This window comes from Somniosus microcephalus, chromosome 8 (genome assembly GCF_052327205.1).
Source record: "Somniosus microcephalus isolate GS21.2 chromosome 8, FLI_Smic_1.0, whole genome shotgun sequence".
NCBI lineage: Eukaryota > Metazoa > Chordata > Chondrichthyes > Squaliformes > Somniosidae > Somniosus > Somniosus microcephalus.
Genome location: NC_140994.1, coordinates 2,460,499 through 2,481,356, shown reverse-complemented (window position 1 = coordinate 2,481,356; position 20,858 = coordinate 2,460,499). Strand labels below are relative to the sequence as shown.

The 20,858-nt window shown below is 53.1% G+C and overlaps 1 protein-coding gene across 1 annotated transcript in view; it reads left to right on the top strand.

Moving 5' to 3' along the window:
- LOC147113244 (uncharacterized) overlaps nt 1–20,392 on the top strand; it is a 177,879-nt gene extending 157,487 nt beyond the window's left edge. Inside the window, exons 24-36 of the mRNA XM_085996107.1 lie at nt 578–730; nt 1,759–1,851; nt 5,190–5,318; nt 5,718–5,843; nt 6,973–7,068; nt 7,658–7,768; nt 8,816–8,875; nt 10,195–10,329; nt 12,954–13,076; nt 14,151–14,201; nt 15,595–15,771; nt 17,255–17,344; nt 17,828–20,392. Of these exons, the coding sequence (XP_085852233.1) occupies nt 578–730; nt 1,759–1,851; nt 5,190–5,318; nt 5,718–5,843; nt 6,973–7,068; nt 7,658–7,768; nt 8,816–8,875; nt 10,195–10,329; nt 12,954–13,076; nt 14,151–14,201; nt 15,595–15,771; nt 17,255–17,344; nt 17,828–17,880 (1,397 nt within the window). The 3' untranslated portion in view covers nt 17,881–20,392. The remainder of the gene's footprint in view (nt 1–577; nt 731–1,758; nt 1,852–5,189; nt 5,319–5,717; nt 5,844–6,972; nt 7,069–7,657; nt 7,769–8,815; nt 8,876–10,194; nt 10,330–12,953; nt 13,077–14,150; nt 14,202–15,594; nt 15,772–17,254; nt 17,345–17,827) is intronic.
- Nucleotides 20,393–20,858: the final 466 nt, after the last annotated feature.

Sequence of the window (20,858 nt, the reverse complement as noted above, 5' to 3'; positions counted from 1 at the left end):
ACAGCAGTTTGTAGGGCGTCACAGTGCTACAGAACCCCAGGGGTCAGTGACCCCTAGACCGAGCACTTTCTGGACATCTTCACTTTCAGTCCGCAGTCCAGTGTTTACATCAAATTACATCTCGGAAACAGGCCATTCAGCCCAACTGGTCCGTGCCGGTGTTTCTGCTCCACGCCAGCCTCCTCCCACACCTCTTCATCTCACCCTATCAATATAACCTTCTATTCCGTTCTCCCTCATGTGTTTATCCAGCTTCCCCTTAAATGCATCGATACTATTCGCCTCAACCACTCCCTGTGGCAGCGAGTTCCACATTCTATCACTCTCTGAGTAAAGAAGTTTCTCCTGAATTCCCCATTGGATTTAAATCGTGACTATCTTATATTTATGGCCTCTAGTTTTGGTCTTCTCTACGTCTGTCCTATCAAACCCTCTCATTATTTTAAAGACCTCTATCCGGTCATCCCTCAGCCTTCTCTTTTCTAGAGAAAAGAGCCCCGGCCTGTTCAGTCTTTCCTGATAGTTATAACCTCTCAGTTTATTGAACGTGCTGGTGATTTTCAAATTCTCTCTGCAGATGAGAATGTTCGGAGGTATTTGATTGGTCCACCGGGACCTCCCGGCCCACGAGGACCAGCTGGTCACCCAGGTTACCCAGCGTCAGAAGGAGTGGCCAACATACGGCTTGATTACGGAGATATTGCAGCCCGTGTCCGAGATTACATGAGGAGTAAGTGTCAGATGGACATGTGGCAGACAGAGATCAATGTGGGGAATTGTGAGGTCACCCACTCTGGATCTGAGAAAGACAAATTGGAATATTTTGTAAATGGCGAGAGACTCGGAGCTGTGGAAGTGTAAAGGGATTTAGAGGTTCAAGTAGACAAATCACTAAAAGCCAATGCACAGGTACAAAAAGCAATCAAAAGGTCGAATGGAATGTTAGCATTTAACTCGAGGGAGCTGCAATATATCGAGGGGAAGTTATGCTGCAGCTGTTAGGCTCCACCTGGAGCAGTGTGTCCAGTCCTGGGCCCCGCCCCTCAGGAAGGGTATATCGGCCTTGGAGGGGGGGCAGCGCAGATTCACCAGAATGATCCCGGGGCTCAAAGGGGTAAATTATGAGGACAGGTTGCAGAAACCTGGTTTGTATTCCCTATAGTTTATAGGTTGAGGGGCGATCTGATTGGGATCTTTGACATGATTAAAGAATTCAATAGTGTAGATACAGAGAAACTATTCCCTCTGGTGGGGGAGTGAAGAACGAGAGGGCACAATCTTAGAATTAGAGCCAGGCCATTCAGGGGTGATGTCGGGAAGCACTTCTTCACACAAAGGGTGGTGGAAATCAGGAACTCTGTCTCCCAAAGGCTGTGGATGCTGGGGGTCAGTTGGAGCTTTGAACACTGAGATCGATGGATTTTTGTTGGGTAAGGGTATCGAGGGACATGGAGCAAAGGCGGTAAATGGAGTTGAGGTCCAGATCAGCCAGCAGTCACTGGGCAGTGATGTTGAAGTGGACTCACTGGCTGTGCAGGCTCAGCTAATTACAGTAAGTTTTTTCTCACCTGCAGTTCGGGACCCTCAGGTTGCGAGAACTTTGACTAAGACAGTCCTGAGCCTGTTGTTTGATGGTGTGGAGAAGAACTGCACTTTGCCAAACTGTGGCACAACGCCTTTGTAAACCAATGCTCGGTGTCAGTGGCCATCTTGAGCATGTGTTTTAATGACTCTTTGTATTTCTGTCTCCCCCGCCAGGTTCAGGAATGAGTCTTGGGGTACAAGGACCGCCCGGCCCTCCTGGCGCACCAGGCTCTGTGTCCAGCAATGAACTGATGGCTCTTCTACAAAGTAAGTAATGGAATTAAGTGTACATCTTCAAACCCCAGATCTCCAAACCCCAGCTCTCCAAACCCCAGATCTCCAAACCCCAGCTCTCCAAACCCCAGCTCTCCAAACCCCAGGTCTCCAAACCCCAGGTCTCCAAACCCCAGGTCTCCAAACCCCAGGTCTCCAAACCCCAGATCTCCACAGCCCAGATCTCCACAGCCCAGATCTCCACAGCCCAGATCTTCAAACCCCAGATCTTCAAACCCCAGATCTCCAAACCCCAGATCTTCAAACCCCAGATCTCCAAACCCCAGATCTTCAAACCCCAGATCTCCAAATCCCAGCTCTCCAAACCCCAGATCTCCAAACCCCAGATCTCCAAACCCCAGGGCTCCAAACCCCAGCTCTCCAAACCCCAGCTCTCCAAACCCCAGATCTCCAAACCCCAGATCTCCAAACCCCAGCTCTCCAAACCCCAGATCTTCAAACCCCAGATCTTCAAACCCCAGATCTCCAAACCCCAGATCTTCAAACCCCAGATCTCCAAACCCCAGCTCTCCAAACCCCAGATCTCCAAACCCCAGGTCTCCAAACCCCAGGTCTCCAAACCCCAGATCTCCAAACCCCAGATCTCCAAACCCCAGATCTCCAAACCCCAGGTCTCCAAACCCCAGATCTCCAAACCCCAGCTCTCCAAACCCCAGGTCTCCAAACCCCAGATCTCCAAACCCCAGATCTCCAAACCCCAGATCTCCACAGCCCAGATCTCCACAGCCCAGATCTCCACAGCCCAGATCTCCACAGCCCAGATCTCCAAACCCCAGATCTCCAAACCCCAGGTCTCCAAACCCCAGCTCTCCAAACCCCAGCTCTCCAAACCCCAGATCTCCACAGCCCAGATCTCCACAGCCCAGCTCTCCAAACCCCAGCTCTCCAAACCCCAGCTCTCCAAACCCCAGCTCTCCAAACCCCAGCTCTCCAAACCCCAGCTCTCCAAACCCCAGCTCTCCAAACCCCAGATCTCCAAACCCCAGATCTCCACAGCCCAGATCTCCAAACCCCAGCTCTCCAAACCCCAGCTCTCCAAACCCCAGCTCTCCAAAGCCCAGATCTCCAAACCCCAGATCTCCACAGCCCAGCTCTCCAAACCCCAGCTCTCCAAACCCCAGCTCTCCAAACCCCAGCTCTCCAAACCCCAGATCTCCAAACCCCAGATGTCCAAACCCCAGCTCTCCAAACCCCAGCTCTCCAAACCCCAGATCTCCAAACCCCAGATCTCCACAGCCCAGATCTCCAAACCCCAGATCTCCAAACCCCAGCTCTCCAAACCCCAGATCGCCACAGCCCAGATCTCCACAGCCCAGATCTCTACAGCCCAGATCTCCAAACCCCAGGTCTCCAAACCCCAGATCTCCAAACCCCAGGTCTCCAAACCCCAGCTCTCCAAACCCCAGCTCTCCAAACCCCAGCTCTCCAAACCCCAGCTCTCCAAACCCCAGCTCTCCAAACCCCAGATCGCCACAGCCCAGATCTCCAAACCCCAGCTCTCCAAACCCCAGCTCTCCAAACCCCAGATCTCCAAACCCCAGATCTCCAAACCCCAGATCTTCAAACCCCAGCTCTCCAAACCCCAGCTCTCCAAACCCCAGGTCTCCAAACCCCAGGTCTCCAAACCCCAGGTCTCCAAACCCCAGGTCTCCAAACCCCAGATCTCCACAGCCCAGATCTCCACAGCCCAGATCTCCACAGCCCAGATCTTCAAACCCCAGATCTTCAAACCCCAGATCTCCAAACCCCAGATCTTCAAACCCCAGATCTCCAAACCCCAGATCTTCAAACCCCAGATCTCCAAATCCCAGCTCTCCAAACCCCAGATCTCCAAACCCCAGATCTCCAAACCCCAGGTCTCCAAACCCCAGCTCTCCAAACCCCAGCTCTCCAAACCCCAGATCTCCAAACCCCAGATCTCCAAACCCCAGCTCTCCAAACCCCAGATCTTCAAACCCCAGATCTTCAAACCCCAGATCTCCAAACCCCAGATCTTCAAACCCCAGATCTCCAAACCCCAGCTCTCCAAACCCCAGATCTCCAAACCCCAGGTCTCCAAACCCCAGGTCTCCAAACCCCAGATCTCCAAACCCCAGATCTCCAAACCCCAGATCTCCAAACCCCAGGTCTCCAAACCCCAGATCTCCAAACCCCAGCTCTCCAAACCCCAGGTCTCCAAACCCCAGATCTCCAAACCCCAGATCTCCAAACCCCAGATCTCCACAGCCCAGATCTCCACAGCCCAGATCTCCAAACCCCAGATCTCCAAACCCCAGGTCTCCAAACCCCAGGTCTCCAAACCCCAGCTCTCCAAACCCCAGCTCTCCAAACCCCAGATCTCCACAGCCCAGATCTCCACAGCCCAGCTCTCCAAACCCCAGCTCTCCAAACCCCAGCTCTCCAAACCCCAGCTCTCCAAACCCCAGCTCTCCAAACCCCAGCTCTCCAAACCCCAGCTCTCCAAACCCCAGCTCTCCAAACCCCAGCTCTCCAAACCCCAGATCTCCAAACCCCAGATCTCCACAGCCCAGATCTCCAAACCCCAGCTCTCCAAACCCCAGCTCTCCAAACCCCAGCTCTCCAAAGCCCAGATCTCCAAACCCCAGATCTCCACAGCCCAGCTCTCCAAACCCCAGCTCTCCAAACCCCAGCTCTCCAAACCCCAGATCTCCAAACCCCAGATGTCCAAACCCCAGCTCTCCAAACCCCAGCTCTCCAAACCCCAGATCTCCAAACCCCAGATCTCCACAGCCCAGATCTCCAAACCCCAGATCTCCAAACCCCAGCTCTCCAAACCCCAGATCGCCACAGCCCAGATCTCCACAGCCCAGATCTCTACAGCCCAGATCTCCAAACCCCAGGTCTCCAAACCCCAGATCTCCAAACCCCAGGTCTCCAAACCCCAGCTCTCCAAACCCCAGCTCTCCAAACCCCAGCTCTCCAAACCCCAGCTCTCCAAACCCCAGCTCTCCAAACCCCAGATCGCCACAGCCCAGATCTCCAAACCCCAGCTCTCCAAACCCCAGATCTCCAAACCCCAGATCTCCAAACCCCAGCTCTCCAAACCCCAGCTCTCCAAACCCCAGGTCTCCAAACCCCAGATCTCCACAGCCCAGATCTCCAAACCCCAGGTCTTCAAACCCCAGATCTCCACAGCCTTCTGACTCAGAGAGACGGGGGTTACTAATTGAGCCATGGCTGACACCTGACTCACCTAATGCTTGCTGTGTAGTCGCGTTATTTTTAACTGTTGTTCTGATTGTGTTGTCTGCTTGTCCTGAACAAACTCTCACTTTATTTTTCAAATTTAGGCCCCAGTTTTAATAGAATGCTCGGACAGCCCGGACCTCCCGGACCACGGGGTCTGCCAGGACCAGCTGGACCTCCCGGTCTTGGAGGAGGGAACTTCCGCATTGAAGATGTTGTTTCCTACATTCAAAGTAATTTCATTTCTTATACTTTTAATAAATATTTTCTGTACTTTCGGTTGCGGTGCCCACCAAGGTTGACTAACCTGCCAACACTCGATGTCCTGACAAAGATGAAGAATTGGGACTTAAGTGAGGTACCGTAGAGACATGGTGCCCCAAACCGTAACCGCAGTACGAGCTCGAGGCTGCAGAACCAGGGGCCGAAGCATTGCCACTGGTGAGATGCGGGCGGATGTTCCTGAGTCTGTGGGCAGCAGATTGATTGGTGCTCGTGTGAAGTGCTGCTCGAGTGAGCGGTAAACTCTTTGGCACTGGCGGTGACTGAGCTCTCGTTCTCACTGCTCTGTCATCATAATGTTAATCCGGTGTCACCGGAGATAACCGCGATGCCTCTCTGTGTGTCTCCAGATTCAGGTTATAGTGTCAGAGGCCCTCAAGGACCCCCAGGACCACCAGGACCACCAGGAACCGGAGGCGGCTTACGTTCCGAAGACCGGCAACAACTCAAGACTGAGATTATCGATTATTTCTCAAGTAAGTGTTACAATTAAGCTCAGTCTCACATGACAGCATTTAAATGTTATTTTGAACGTTCACACCCTGAAGGTGCTGAGCCCGAGGACTCTCAGAATTCCTGTTTGGTCAGATCCGGTACTGAGCCTTTGGCATCCTATGGGAATGCTGCATAGGAAGCCCCTTCATTGGGGCAAGGGTCTATCCTGAGCCAGTGATGGGAATGTTCAGGAAGACCCCCCCCCTTTAATGGGGTTGAGAATCCATTCTGACGATTTCAGTTTACAATAAACACTGCTGATTCTCACATTCCCTGTCCTCCGTGGTGTTTATTCTGGGATGTCTCTGTGGGTCTGTGCCCATGTTGTGTGATGGGTGCCAGTCTGTGCTACCCTCCCTGCTCTGTCCCTTTGTGGGTCTGTGTTGGGTTGATATAAGATATTGTCATACATCCTTTACCTTTACAATTTCGAGGACGAGGAAACATTGGTAACATCTGATTAATACTCGTTATTAAATCAAGTCAATAAAACACACCCCTTTACATGCAGTGTATATGAAATATATATGAAATATAGGTACCGATACTCACATATCAAGGACTCCTTCAGGAGGTCGCAAGCGTGTTGTCTTGACTGCTTATGCTGGCCTCAGCAAGACTAAGTGGAAGTTCCCATCACATTCTGTGTGTGCTGCTATCAGCTGTTACCATTTGTTGTGGACGCTTTTGATCTCTTAGCTCTTCCAATCTATATTGCAAAAGAAACGTATTCGCTTATCTACACTAGAGTCCATTCAGCAATCGATACTCCTTCTTCACACCCAACCCCTGCTGTGCTGAAACCCTGTCTGGCACATCTGTGGGTCTTTATGAAGAGTGGTTTAACCTAGTAATTCTCGCTTAATATTATATAATTCTATATAAAGCCAACTAACTTATTCTATTTAATAATCTATGCGTGCCTATCCTTGCAGTGTCTACCCGTGTTGTGTGATGGGTTCCATTCTGTGCCACCCTCCCTGCTCTGTCCCATGCGCTGGTTCTAATGATCGGACACTGTCAGCATCCCTGGCCTGTGACACTGGGCTGTGGGAATGTCCTGCACTCCTCTCTGTAGATGGTTGCTAACCGAGTCTCTCTGCTCTCCAGGTGATAGAATGAGGCCGTACATCACCGGACCCCCGGGACCCCCAGGGCGCATCATATATTCTGAAATGGCTCCACGACTCGCCCAGTATATGAGAGGTAGGTCGTTGATACAGAGTCAGATTGATATCGTTATCAGTGATATACGCGTCTGAGACTAAACTCGATCCGGAAGCATCAAAATTGCGCAAAGTACAATCCATGGAATCATTTGTTGAACCAATGTGAAGTTCGCAATGGGTCAATTACCCATTGAATACCTGCAGAAGACGGAATGGATTCAGAAACGCAATCCCGGTTTCTGGTGAGGTGCTGGCTGTTGTCGGTTTGTACCTGACAACCTGGAAATCTCGAGCAGAGCGAGAAGTGGAGTCCCTTTGTCTGACAGAATGGGAGAATCCCAACGGGACCTCAGCTTGTTCGAGACTCAACTTTCAAACTCTTTGAAGCAAATATTTTCAGGCGAATGTAATAACATTGAATACACAATTCACACTGTGTACAGCAGGGAATATGGTTCCATCTGTCAGATCCAAACCAGCACCTCCTTGTTAATGAATGGAATGAAATGAATCTCTTTGCTCTTGGGATCAGGAGACAGTGTCTGATCTTTAAATGTATCAAATGAAACCACCCATAGCGACACCACATCTCCTCCAAACCCTGACTTAGGCACTTGCTGTTTCAGATCACGGGCTGATTGGCACCCACACCATCAATGGAGGGTCTGGACGTCACGGAGTGTTGTGGCGCGAGGGAACGTACAGAAATGACACAGAGTTCGAGGAGTACATGAAGGGTAGGACCATGGATTAGCACTGGTATAGTGTATGTGTGTGTCCGTCTGACTCTCAGAGTGTCTGTGGGGGGAGGGGGTGAGAGGGGGAATGGGGTGGGGGTGGGGGGGAATGGGGTGGGGATGAGGGGTGGGGTGAGGGGGAATGGGGTGGGGAAAAGGGGTAGGGGTGAGGGGGGAATGGGGTTGCAGATTGGAGGTGGGGATGCGAGGGGGATTACAGGGGGTGAGGGGGAATGGGGGTGAGGGGGATTACATGGGGTGAGGGGGAATGGGGGTGAGGGGGATTACAGGGGGTGAGGGGGAATGGGGGTGAGGGGGATTACAGGGGGTGGGGATGCGAGGGGGAATGGGGGTGAGGGGGATTACAGGGGGTGGGGATGCGAGGGGGAATGGGGGTGAGGGGGATTACAGGGGGTGGGGATGCGAGGGGGAATGGGGGTGAGGGGGATTACAGGGGTGGGGATGAGGGGTAGGGGTGAGGGGAGAATGGGGTTGCAGACTGGGGGTGGGGATGCGAGGGGGAATGGGGTGAGGGGGAATGGGGTGAGGGGGAATGGGGGTGAGGGGGATTACAGGGGTGGGGATGAGGGGTAGGGGTGAGGGGAGAATGGGGTTGCAGACTGGGGGTGGGGATGCGAGGGGGAATGGGGTGAGGGGGAATGGGGTGAGGGGGAATGGGGGTGAGGGGGATTACAGGGGTGGGGATGCGAGGGGGAATGGGGTGAGGGGGATTACAGGGGGTGAGGGAATGGGAGTGAGGGGGAATGGGGTGAGGGGGAATGGGGGTGAGGGGGATTACAGGGGGTGAGGGGGAATGGGGTGAGGGGGAATGGGGGTGAGGGGGATTACAGGGGGTGAGGGGGAATGGGGGTGAGGGGGATTACAGGGGGTGGGGATGAGGGGGGCGGAGATGGGTCCAGACACTGGGGACTTTATCTCTTTCTAAGCTCCTGGTGTCCACATTCTCCAGTTCCCGAATCTTGAAGCCAAGTTCATCGTCCTAAGAGAAAATAATTCTAATTCTTTCTCTCGTTTGCTTTATTTAAGCTTATGGAGGTGGTCTGGGAGAGGTGGACCAAGAGCGAGGGTCTGTCCAGGCTGAGGGAGGTGAGTGTTCGTCATGTTGAGCACGGCAAACAATCGATGGGGACAGTGTTAGTCGTCCTTTACCTGGGCTCTCACCTGAGTTATTGAGCTGTCAGGTGGTCCCATGGGGCAGAGCACTGGCGTAGACACTGGGCCTCAGATCCCAGCGACCCACCATATCCCTAAATCCCACCGTCTCCCCATACCCCTCAGTCCCATCTTCTCCAGAAACACATCCTGTTGCCCCTTGACCCCAGTTACACTGTCCCTTGTCCTTCCCTGGTAACTTATTCCACAATTTGATTCCTGTTTGAGTGATAAAGTTCCCCCTAATTTCTTCTTATTCCTCATTTTGAACTAGTTCCCCCTGGGATTTGAACCCTACATGACTGGGAATAATTTGCTTGGCTCAGTTCTGTCAATTTCCATACAGAATCTTGAATACTTGAATTGTTTTGCTTGAGGTCTCCTGTCGAAAGCTGTTAGGAATGATTTTGCTGTAAGATAATGGTGTGTGAGCGACACACAACACCTCTAATGCACAAATCAGCCAGCAACTTGTAGCAAGGGAGAGATACCCCGTGAATTGCAAATCGCCTCAAGTTGCTTCACGAAAACAGCAACTCGCGGTTAACCTCCCCGTGAGTTTCCTGAAGTTGCTGCATTTGCTCATTAATTACCCATTAAACTCGCCGCAGAACATTAAATCTAGTAATTATCAGTGATCATTGTTAATGACTGCCAATCACCCACTCTGGCCCAGGAAGTGAACAATTTAAAGTGTGGGGTCTCATTCCTTCAGGTTTTCAATTGTTGTTAGAGATTTTAAAAATGTCAAATTTTACATTTTAAAATCTTTTTCTTACTTTTCCTTACTGTCTCTTTTTTCTCTCTTAATCCACTCTTTCTTTCCGTTTATTTTTCTTTCTGTACCTGATTTGATTCTAATTCACCCTCCTTCTCAGTCCTTCCGCTGTTTATTTCCCAATCCTTTAATCTCACTGGTTAAGGAGATACCGTTTGTCCCATCATTCACCAAGGTCCCAGATGCCCCGCTGTGCCGTTATTAGCTCACACTTCCAGCAACTTTGAGGGCAACATTTTTTAAAACCTAAATGTGCAATTGTAAGTGTAAATAACGGGGCACGTTGCGAGATGCCCGCTTCAGCAAAATCTGGCCTGTGATGCTTGACCTTACTGTCTATGTCCGTGTGTCTCACTGATGCTGCTGTGACCCAGGGCAGTCTTCGATATAGACGAGCGGATCACCTGTGCTGTTCAACTTACCACAGCAATGGGACATCATCCAGTAAATGCTTTTCAACATTGTCCTCTTGTAGATAACGGCTGGACTGTGCACACATCACGTGGTTCATCCCGACGCTCAGGGGTGCCTGGGGGATCCGGCCATTTTGTGTTTGATTGGGAGAAAGCATTCAATGGGAACAGGACAGCATACGAGGAATACTTGAGAGGTGAGAGAGCCTAGATTTGTGCGGGATTCCCAGGCGTTGTGCGGTTTTCCCAGGCATTGTGCGGTTTTCCCAGGCGTTGTGCGGTTTTCCCAGGCGTTGTGCGGGATTCCCAGGCATTGTGCGGGATTCCCAGGCGTTGTGCGGTTTTCCCAGGCGTTGTGCGGTTTTCCCAGGCGTTGTGCGGTTTTCCCAGGCGTTGTGCGGTTTTCCCAGGCGTTGTGCGGTTTTCCCAGGCGTTGTGCGGGATTCCCAGACATTGTGCGGTTTTCCCAGGCGTTGTGCGGTTTTCCCAGGCGTTGTGCGGTTTTCCCAGGCGTTGTGCGGTTTTCCCAGGCGTTGTGCGGTTTTCCCAGGCGTTGTGCGGTTTTCCCAGGCGTTGTGCGGTTTTCCCAGGCGTTGTGCGGTTTTCCCAGGCGTTGTGCGGTTTTCCCAGGCGTTGTGCGGTTTTCCCAGGCGTTGTGCAGTTTTCCCAGGCGTTGTGCGGTTTTGCCAGGCGTTGTGCGGGATTCCCAGGCGTTGTGCGGGATTCCCAGGCGTTGTGCGGGATTCCCAGGCGTTGTGCGGTTTTCCCAGGCGTTGTGCGAGATTCCCAGGCGTTGTTCGGGATTCCCAAGCGTTGTGCGGGATTCCCAGGCATTGTGCGAGATTCCCAGGCGTTGTGCGGGATTTCCAGGCGATGTGCGGGATTTCCAGGCGTTGTGCGGGATTCCCAGGCGTTGTGCGGGATTCCCAGGCGTTGTGCGGGATTCCCAGGCGTTGTGCGGGATTCCCAGGCGTTGTACGGGATTCCCAGGCGTTGTGCGGGATTCCCAGACGTTGTGCGGGATTCCCAGGCGTTGTGCGGGATTTCCAGGCGTTGTGCGGGATTCCCAGGCGTTGTGCGGGATTCCCAGACGTTGTGCGGGATTCCCAGACATTGTGTGGTTTTCCCAGACATTGTGCGGGTTTTCCCAGGCGTTGTGCGGGATTCCCAGACGTTGTGCGGGATTCCCAGACGTTGTGCGGGATTCCCAGACGTTGTGCGGGATTCCCAGGCGTTGTGCGGGATTCCCAGGCGTTGTACGGGATTCCCAGGCGTTGTGCGGGATTCCCAGGCGTTGTGCGGGATTCCCAGGCGTTGTGCGGTTTTCCCAGGCGTGGTGCGGTTTTCCCAGGCGATGTGCGGGATTCCCAGGCGTTGTGCAAGATTCCCAGGCGTTTTGCGGTTTTCCCAGGCGTGGTGCGGTTTTCCCAGGCGTTGTGCGGTTTTCCCAGGCGATGTGCGGGATTCCCAGGCGTTGTGCGAGATTCCCAGGCGTTGTGCGGGATTCCCAGGCGTTGTGCGGGATTCCCAGGTGTTGTGCGGGATTCCCAGGCGTTGTGTGGGATTCCCAGGCATTGTGCGGGATTCCCAGGCGTTGTGCGGGATTCCCAGGCGTTGTGCGGGATTCCCAGGTGTTGTGCGGGATTCCCAGGCGTTGTGTGGGATTCCCAGGCATTGTGCGGGATTCCCAGGCGTTGTGCGGTTTTCCCAGACATTGTGCGGGATTCCCAGACATTGTGCGAGATTCCCAGGCGTTGTGCGGGATTCCCAGGCGTTGTGCGGTTTTCCCAGGCGTTGTGCGGGATTCCCAGGCGTTGTGCGGTTTTCCCAGGCGTTGAGCGGGGTTCCCAGGCATTGTGCGGGATTCCCAGGCGTTGTGCGGGATTCCCAGGCGTTGTGCGGGATTCCCAGGCGTTGTGCGGGATTCCCAGGCGTTGTGCGGGATTCCCAGGCATTGTACGGGATTCCCAGACATTGTGCTGTTTCACTGATGCTGATCATTGGATGATAAAAGCTGTCGCCATCAATCGATTCACAGCACTCAGTGACGGTGTTAATTAAATCAGTTTAAAATCTTACATCACAAGCTGTCTTTCCCCGAGCTCCGTCCTTGTTTGTTGACATGCTGTTAGCCACGGCAAGAGAGCCCCAGGTGGGCAGAGGAAACGCTTCAAGGACACCCTCAAAGCCTCCTTGAAAAAGTGTAACATCCCCACCGACACCTGGGAATCCCTGGCCCAAGACCGCACAAAGTGGAGGAGAAGCATCCGGGAAGGCGCCGAACACCTCGAGTCTCTTCGCCGGGAGCAAGCAGAAGCCAAGCGCAGGCAGCGCAAGGAGCGCACGTCAACCCAAGCACCCCACCCACCCGCCCCTTCAACCACCATCTGTCCCACCTGTGACAGAGACTGTAGGTCCCGCATTGGACTCATCAGTCACCTGAGAACTCATTTTTAGTGTGGAAGCAAATCATCCTCGGTTCCGAGGGACTGCCTAAGAAGAAGAAGCCCATCGCAGCCAGGATGATGTTAGGGACACGTGTAGGCATCATATTCCAGATATTGCTCTGTCACAGATGTATAACAACCGTAAGCTGCTGTGAGCTCCTGATCTGCACCTCTAACCTCCAGCCTGGAACATTCCAATTTGCACAACTCCCTGACCAAACAATTAAACTCCAAATGACCTGAACTTGTGTTTACTTAACAACAGTTACACTTTATGTCCTTAAAGGGACCAGCTCCACCACCACAATGCGTCGCATCGTAAACAGTTTAACACAGCTGTCCCTGTAACAAGTTTCAACATTGTCCTCTTGTAGATAACGGTTGGACTGTGCACCAGTCACATGGCTCCAGGGGACCTATGACCTTGCACTGGCTCGCATCCAATTGGGAGAAAGTGTTCAACGGGAACAGGACGGCGTACGAGGAATACCTGAGAGGTGAGAGAGGCGGGATTTGTGGAGGATTCCCAGGAGTTGTACAGGATTCCCTGGTCTTGGGGGGGGGGAGATTAGTCAGTGTTCCTGCGACTGATCGCTACCTAGGGCTCCTGCTGGAAAGTGTGGCTGATGCCCCCCCCCCCCCCGAGGGTCTGCGCCTCTGAGTTGGAAGGTCGTGGGTTCCAGCCCCCACTCTAGAGACTTGAGCACAAAATCCAGGCTGACACTCCAGTGCAGTACTTCAGGAGTGCTGCACTGTTGGAGGGGCAGTACTGAGGGAGCGCTGCACTGTCGGAGGGGGCAGTACTGAGGGAGTGCTGCACTGTCGGAGGGGCAGTACTGAGGGAGCGCTGCACTGTTGGAGGGGCAGTACTGAGGGAGCGCTGCACTGTCGGAGGGGCAGTACTGAGGGAGTGCTGCACTGTCGGAGGGGCAGTACTGAGGGAGCGCTGCACTGTTGGAGGGGCAGTACTGAGGGAGCGCTGCACTGTCGGAGGGGCAGTACTGAGGGAGCACCGCACTGTCGGAGGGGCAGTACTGAGGGAGCGCCGCACTGTTGGAGGGGCAGTACTGAGGGAGCGCCGCACTGTCGGAGGGGCAGTACTGAGGGAGTGCTGCACTGTTGGAGGGGCAGTACAGAGGGAGCGCTGCACTGTCGAAGGGGCAGTACTGAGTGAGCGCTGCACTGTCGAAGGGGCAGTACTGAGGGAGCGCCGCACTGTCGGAGGGGCAGTACTGAGGGAGCGCCGCACTGTCGGAGGTGCCTCTTAAGTGGATGTAAAAGATCGCAGGGCCACTATTTCGAAGGAGAGCAGGGAGTTCTCCCCGGTGTCCTGGGGCCAATATTTATCCCACAACCAACATCACTAAAACAGATTATCTGGTCATTTATCACATTGCTGTTTGTGGGATCTTGCTGTGCGCAAATTGGTTGCCACGTTTCCTACAATAGTGACTACACTTTAAAAGTACTTTATTGGCTGTAAAGCGCTTTGGGACATCCTGAGATTGTGGAAGGCGCTATAGAAATGCAAGTTCTTTCAAGTCTTTCATAAAATCCACTTTCCTCCCCAGGTTACGGGGCAGAAGGAGCAGCATCAGGTGATGCAGGATGGACAGGCGGACGTGAGTCACTTTAAGGATTCACTGCTGCTTACTACAAAAGCAAGATACTGCGGATGCTGGAAATGTGAAATAAAAACAGAAAGTGCAGGAAATACTCAGCCAGTCAGGCAGCATCTATGGAGTGAGAAACATGGATAACATTTCAGATCGATTATCTTTCGTCATAAAGTTCTGATGAAAGGTCATTGACCTGCTGAGTATTTCCAGCATTTTCTGCTTTCATTGCTTCTTAATGTTTGATTTTGTGCTGAGAATGAAGGAAATCTGATGCGTGTCGGCCGTGGCTCAGTGGGCGGCCCTCTTCCCTCTGAGTCAGAAGGTCGTGGGTTCAAGTCCCACTCCAGAGACTTGAGCACAAAAATCTAGGCTGACACTCCAGTGCAGTACTGAGGGAGGTGCTGCACTGCCGGAGGTGCCGTCTTTCAGATGAGACGTTAAACCGAGGCCCCGTCTGCCCTCTCAGGTGGACGTAAAAGATCCCACGGCGACTATTTTGAAGAAGAGCAGGAGAGTTATCCCCGGTGTCCTGGTCAATATTCATCCCTCAATCAACATCACTAAAAAACAGATTATCTGGCCATTATCACATTGTATGGGAGCTTGCTGTGCGCAGATTGGCTGCCACGTTTCCTACATTAAAACAGTGGCCACACTTCAAAAGTACTTAATTGGCTGTAAAGTGCTTTGGGTCATCTGGTGGTCGGGAAAGGTGCTATAGAAATGTAAGTCTTCCTTCTTCCTTCAATGTTCACAGACAACTACTCTCTGTCTGTCTGTCTGTCCAGCTCTCTCTCCAACGGGCACCCGATCCCCTCCCCGTGATGACCATCTAGCTGGTGAAGGTGAAGATTATCCCCTCTATATATCTCACTCTTTTATCTACAGCCTCAACAATTGAACCATAACGTTGCCAGAATTTCTTTAAATTCATTCCTGGGATGTGGGACTCGCTGGCAAGGCCAGCATTTATTGCCCATCCCTAGTTGCCCCTTGAGAAGGTGGTGGTGAGCCGCCTTCTTGAACCGCTGCAGTCCGTGTGGTGAAGGTGCTCCCACAGTGCTGTTAGGGAGGGAGTTCCAGGATTTTGACCCAGCGATGTTATCAACCTCTTCCCCCCCACCTCCCCCCACTTGACCCCAAGCTGAGCTTCCCACCGCCTATCCTCTCCATCACTCTCCCAGATACTGTAATCACTCCAGGTTGCTTGCCTGCTACCGTTAGGCATTGTAACATACTGTGATCCAGATTGCATGTTCCTTGACTCCAGCTCCCTAGTCCCTGTACTAATGGGCTGTACAGATCCTGGCAGAGGCCTGTTTTACAGCAGGACATTTACTGAGTCACTGCACAATTTGCAGATCACGTTTTGTAAATGTCTCCCATTTAATTCCAGCCCGTCGATCTCACCGCACAACATTCAGCTCCTCCAGCCAATCACATGGATCCGGAGCACGTCGTGCGTCTGAAACATCACGCAGCTCAACTGCCTCGGGATCATCGCAGTCATCAGGAGGAGTTTGGCAGGATGGGACCTACAGGAGTGATGCCGAGTTAGAAGAGTTGCTAAAAGGTGGGAGCCCCATTCTGCCTCACTGTCACAGCTGGTGGCGTTGAGTTCCCCCACTTACCATGGTGTACCCCTGCCCTGTGAGCTGTCGATGGACCACAACCAACAGGCACAGCCCCACCACCAGCTCATTAGATAGTTAAAGGCTTCTGTACCTGGGACAGCCCATTTCTTCCAGTGCTGTCTGTACAGAGCAAGACTCCAATCACAGTATCATCTTACCGTACAGTTCACCACAGTGGATGCTTATACTATTTTATTCATTCTCGGGATGTGGGCATCACTGGCAAGGCCAGCATTTATTGCCCATCCCTAGTCGCCCTGAGACGATCTAGATGAATATCTGGTTAGGAACAGGACCGAAGATTATAAGAATAAGTAAAGATGGAGATGATCAAATGCTGAAATAGTTCCTGACGGACTGTGACCAGGGAACACAGTGAAATCTATTCCCACATCTCTCACTCCAGCAAAGGAACTCCACCCTTGTGTTCATTAACACACAGAACATACACAAGAACATGATACACGGGAGGTGACTGTTTACCATCCACCCGAACCAAATTACACCCAGGAAGCCCCTCACTGGTCACCTGGACCAGCAGCTGCCAGAACAGTGATTATTGTTTCCCCAACTGCAATAAACAAAGTTAGAATATATCAATAAAAAATAATTAAAAATTAAAAATAATTTTAAAAGCTTTGTTCCAATGGAGTTGAGAAGTGGGAAGAAGCAGAACGCTTGACCCTCAATGGGACCTCTCCACATGGGGAGAATGTCCTGGGGCTGCACCCGAGGACACTGACCATCCTAGGGTTCCCAGCCCTTCTGGAGCCTCCGGGAATTAAAGATGAATATCCGGGATGTGGTGCCAGCGACTCGGGAGAAAAATCATTGGGACATTTCAAAAATTGTGTTTTATTAATTTTCTTTGAACACTTTAATTTATTAGTTATAAAAATATTGTAGCTGAGGAGCGGAAAGGCTGTTCGACCAGGTGGGTCATGTGATGAAATCTCCTGGAATATGCCGGAGTTGGTGACCCGAGAGCAGCGAGCATTGGTCACTCGGCGGGTCAGAGTGCGCACCTGTCCAGGTAGGCAGCTCCGGCGGGATCTGGACAGGTGAGTGTCTGACCCGCCCGCCCGACACTCGCTGCTCTCCCCATCCAGAGAGCATGGGACACCCCGACAATACTTCGGGAGGAGGTGATGGTTCTCCGGTCTCACTAACAGACGGTCAGCCGACACCAGGGACTGCAATAACCGCCCCCCTCCCCCCGGAATGTGATAACCCCCAAGTTGTCGGATTATCCGTGAGGGGGCTCAGTCATTCTGGGCTGCACAGATCTCAGTGCGCTGTCACCGTGCTGGGGGCAGGGGGGAGAGAGACCCCCACATGGTGAGGGGCAAACAGACCTAAGACAATCGAAATCGGGCAGAGAGAAAAGGAATTTTACTGATCTATGTTGAATTTCTGTTGCAGACACGCTCGGGGAATCTTACTCTACCTGGCTCTCAAGCACCAGCCCCGAGAGCCAGCAGGACCAGAAGGAAAGGAGGCGAATCGCTGCAGGTACACAGTGAGGCTACACAGGGAACCCAGGCATTTTAGCGTGAACTCATTTTTAATCAGCCGGTTTGCAGATTGTGTTTTTTTTAATCTATATAAATGTCCCTCCTCTCCTGAGCCCTGGCCTGGCCCAGCCCTCACCCCTCCTCTCCTGACCCCTGGCCTGGCCCAGCCCTGACCCCTCCTCTCCTGACCCAGTCCTGACCCCATCCTCTCCTGACCCCTGGCCTGGTCCTGACCCCTGGCCAGGCCCGGCCCAGCCCTCACCTATCCTCTCCTGACCCCTCCTCTCTTGACCCCTGGCCCATCCCTGACCCCTCCTCTCCTGACCCCTGGCCCAGCCTTGACCCCTCCTCTCCTGACCCCTGGCCTGGTCCTGACCCCTCCTCTCCTGACCCCTGGCCTGGCCCTGACCCCCGACCCCCAGCCTGATCCTGTCCAGGAAAAGGGTCTGTGTGTTTTTTAATTCATTATTTTTTTCTGTAGGTCAGTCATCGCACAGGAGGACCCGACAAAGGAGAGCTCTGGGCACCAAGTGATCAGCGACTCAGGCGGAGCGGGCTCGAGGGGCCGCACGGCCGACTCCTGCTCCTATTTCTGTTGTTCTTATGACTCTGCGCAGTAACTGCTTCTACACCTCGCCCTCTTATTCAGCAGCTTAACGTCAGAAGAAAAATGCACGTAACTTTCTTTTTCGAGGCCTTTTGTAATACAGCAATTAGTCTGGGGTTCTAACGGTACACGGCTAATGTACCCGTGGAAACAGACGGACAGCGACTCATTGGTGGGGAGATTCCGCAGCACGAGATCCCCCCCCCAGTTCCCCCTCCCCCCGTTCCTGGTATGTTGCTACCCAACGCTGGGCACACAGGTCATGGCCAATGCTCCCAAACCTTCTGTTAGTCACCACGACACTGTCCATTGGTCACCAAATGTTGCTGTTTTGGCCCTTTGGTCAAGGAGAATGAGGTAGGCTCGTGACCCTCCCCCATCCTGTCTCTGTGGCTCTCGCCCAATATCAGCAGCCCAACAGAATGGAAAAAAACCCTGAGGGTCAGTGCAGGACAGCACCAAGTGAAGGGTCGTGACCCCCCCCAGCGCAGGACATCAACAGAAAGGTCAACGCCCCCCAGGGCAGGTGAAACGTCATGTGTCCCAGTGCAGGACAGCCCCAGGGAAGAAAGCCAGATCAGTTTGGAAGAATGTCTGGTTCAGAATCCCAGCCAAACCTTTGCAACTCCTCTGCACCTGATCATCAGATTCAGGGGCCTCAGCAAGATTAGTTTATTAGAAAATAGATGCTGCGCCCCCCCCCCACCCCCAGGCCGTGCATGTGAACCAGGCTCCCGGAGATCGCAGGAGCTGCATCGACGGCCAATCACAACCAAGCCTTGGGTTGTCTGGCTGGTATAGACCGACGGAGTCCGCCTCCCTCCGACAGAGCCCGCCCTCTCTCGCCGTTTCCAGACAGCTGCGAAGGAGAGTTTGAGAAGCGGGGTTGCAGGTCAGGGAGGCAGCGACAGCAGAGCGGCTGGTTTCTGCAGGGCATTTTCAGGAAGATAGTTGTCTTTAAGGTTGGCGATGGAGAGTCCGCGGTTCAGTAACCAGCCTGGGCTCTGGATGGACCGACTGGCCGTTCCCTTCTGCCTGTGAGCCAGGGGGGTTGGAGTGATGTTGAGCCCCTGCCTTCAGTCGCTGCCCTGTGTTTCCATTCTACGTACAGTTCGGTTCTGTTCTTGCTGCGATGTTTCTCTGGTGTGTCAGGGTTCCTGCAGGTTGCAGTGTTTGATTCTATAACCAGCTGACGATTTTACAGCCTGTCTTATATCAATTGTAAAATTCTTTTGGAATAAAAACAATTTTTTGTAAAACAAAGTGAAGCGAATTCCTCAACAGATTTACTCAACACCCGACAAATTAATATTCCTGGGCTGCAACTGCGAGTCAGTGGGGACCCCTGACCTCAGTGGGGACCTGTGACCTCGCTAGGCCACCCCTGACCTCACTCATTGCCACCCCTGACCTTGCTGGTCTGTGAGTGAGGTGGAGGCTCCTCGCCACAGGGGCTGCCATCTGCGCTCTCACTGGGCCAGCACGCCGCTTTAGCCCGCGTTGTAAAGTTTGGCCTCGGTCTGGTCTGCATTTGGTTGTGGGGGGTTGTTAGAAACAGATTGGAGTACACGGCGCAGTGTTTGGTTCCCTCGGAATATCCAATAGGTTTAACCACATTCCCCGTCTCTCTCACCCGGTTTCGCTTTTACTTATTTTAAACGGAGCAGCGGTCCCTGCCGGAGAGGGTCCCTCCTGCCCCAGACCACTGACCGGGCCAGTTACTGTCATTTCTCTCCTTCCTGCTGCCCCTCTGGATGGGGATTTCCCCCAGACTCTCTCAGATGGACATTCCCCCCACTGCCCCCCCGCCCCCCAACCAACACTCACAGCTGGGGATTTTCCCCCAAACTCACCTGGTTCAGGGCTGGTTTATCAGTGAAACCCCCTTGTGTTACACACTGGTGGTCACACTCGATGCTCCCAAACCTCCTGTTGGTCACAGTCACTGCCAATTGGCCGGGTGATTGAGGCAGACTCGCGCCCCTCACACCCAGCATCAACACCCCGACAGGATGGTCATGTTCAGTCCCAAACCTACTTACTGTAAAGAGGAACCTCGGCCGTTTATCACAAACTGACCAGACCGTGTCCCCCATGCAGCATTCAGCTGCCCAGTTGTGTTTGAAGAGTGAAAGGTTTTAAAATCAGTCGCTGGTTACAGGTTGGGTAAATGGGGACCTGGGCTTTGCTAATCCCATCGGCCTCCCGTGGACCGAGTGAGCTCTCCGGTCACTAGCTGCCCGTGTAGAGTGACGGGGAGATGGCCAACTGCATCTGACACACACTCGAGGGCTTGTGGCTCTCGCTTTAACCCCTTCAAGTCTGGTTTCCACTCCAGGAACGGTTCTTCGGTCCCACTGCGGGTTTGCTCTTCCCCAAGCTGCTGTTCATTCTCCAAGTGAGTCTGTCAAACATTTCAATAAATTCTTTCAGCATGAACATGTTCGGTGTCTGATTGTGTGAATCAATATCAGGAGCAGATCTGGCTGTTTGTGCCTTTGAACGTGACCAGGCCACACAGCCCAGGTACAGTTCCCAGCTCACAAACACTCAGTAAACACGGGCAGCACTCGCACCCATTCACAAGGTTCTGAACCCAGAGTCCCGCAGACTCTGGTGTCTGCACAGGTACTGGGACCCGGTGTGAACGGGATCTGTCCCCCACTGGGCACTCCCTCCCCCCTCCCCTGGGTCCGCCCTCTCCACGCCCCCCAGACCACTCCCCCTGGGCTCCCCCTCCCCCACACAGCAAACATTGCACTCAAATATCAGATCATTCTCAATATCCCAGGAGCTACTGATTATTCACAGGGAGAAGGGCAGGCTGCTACTCCCTGTGATCAGTGTTCAGTCCCACGCTTGGCTCAGTGAGTAGCACCCTCGTCGCTAACTCAGAAGGTCGTAG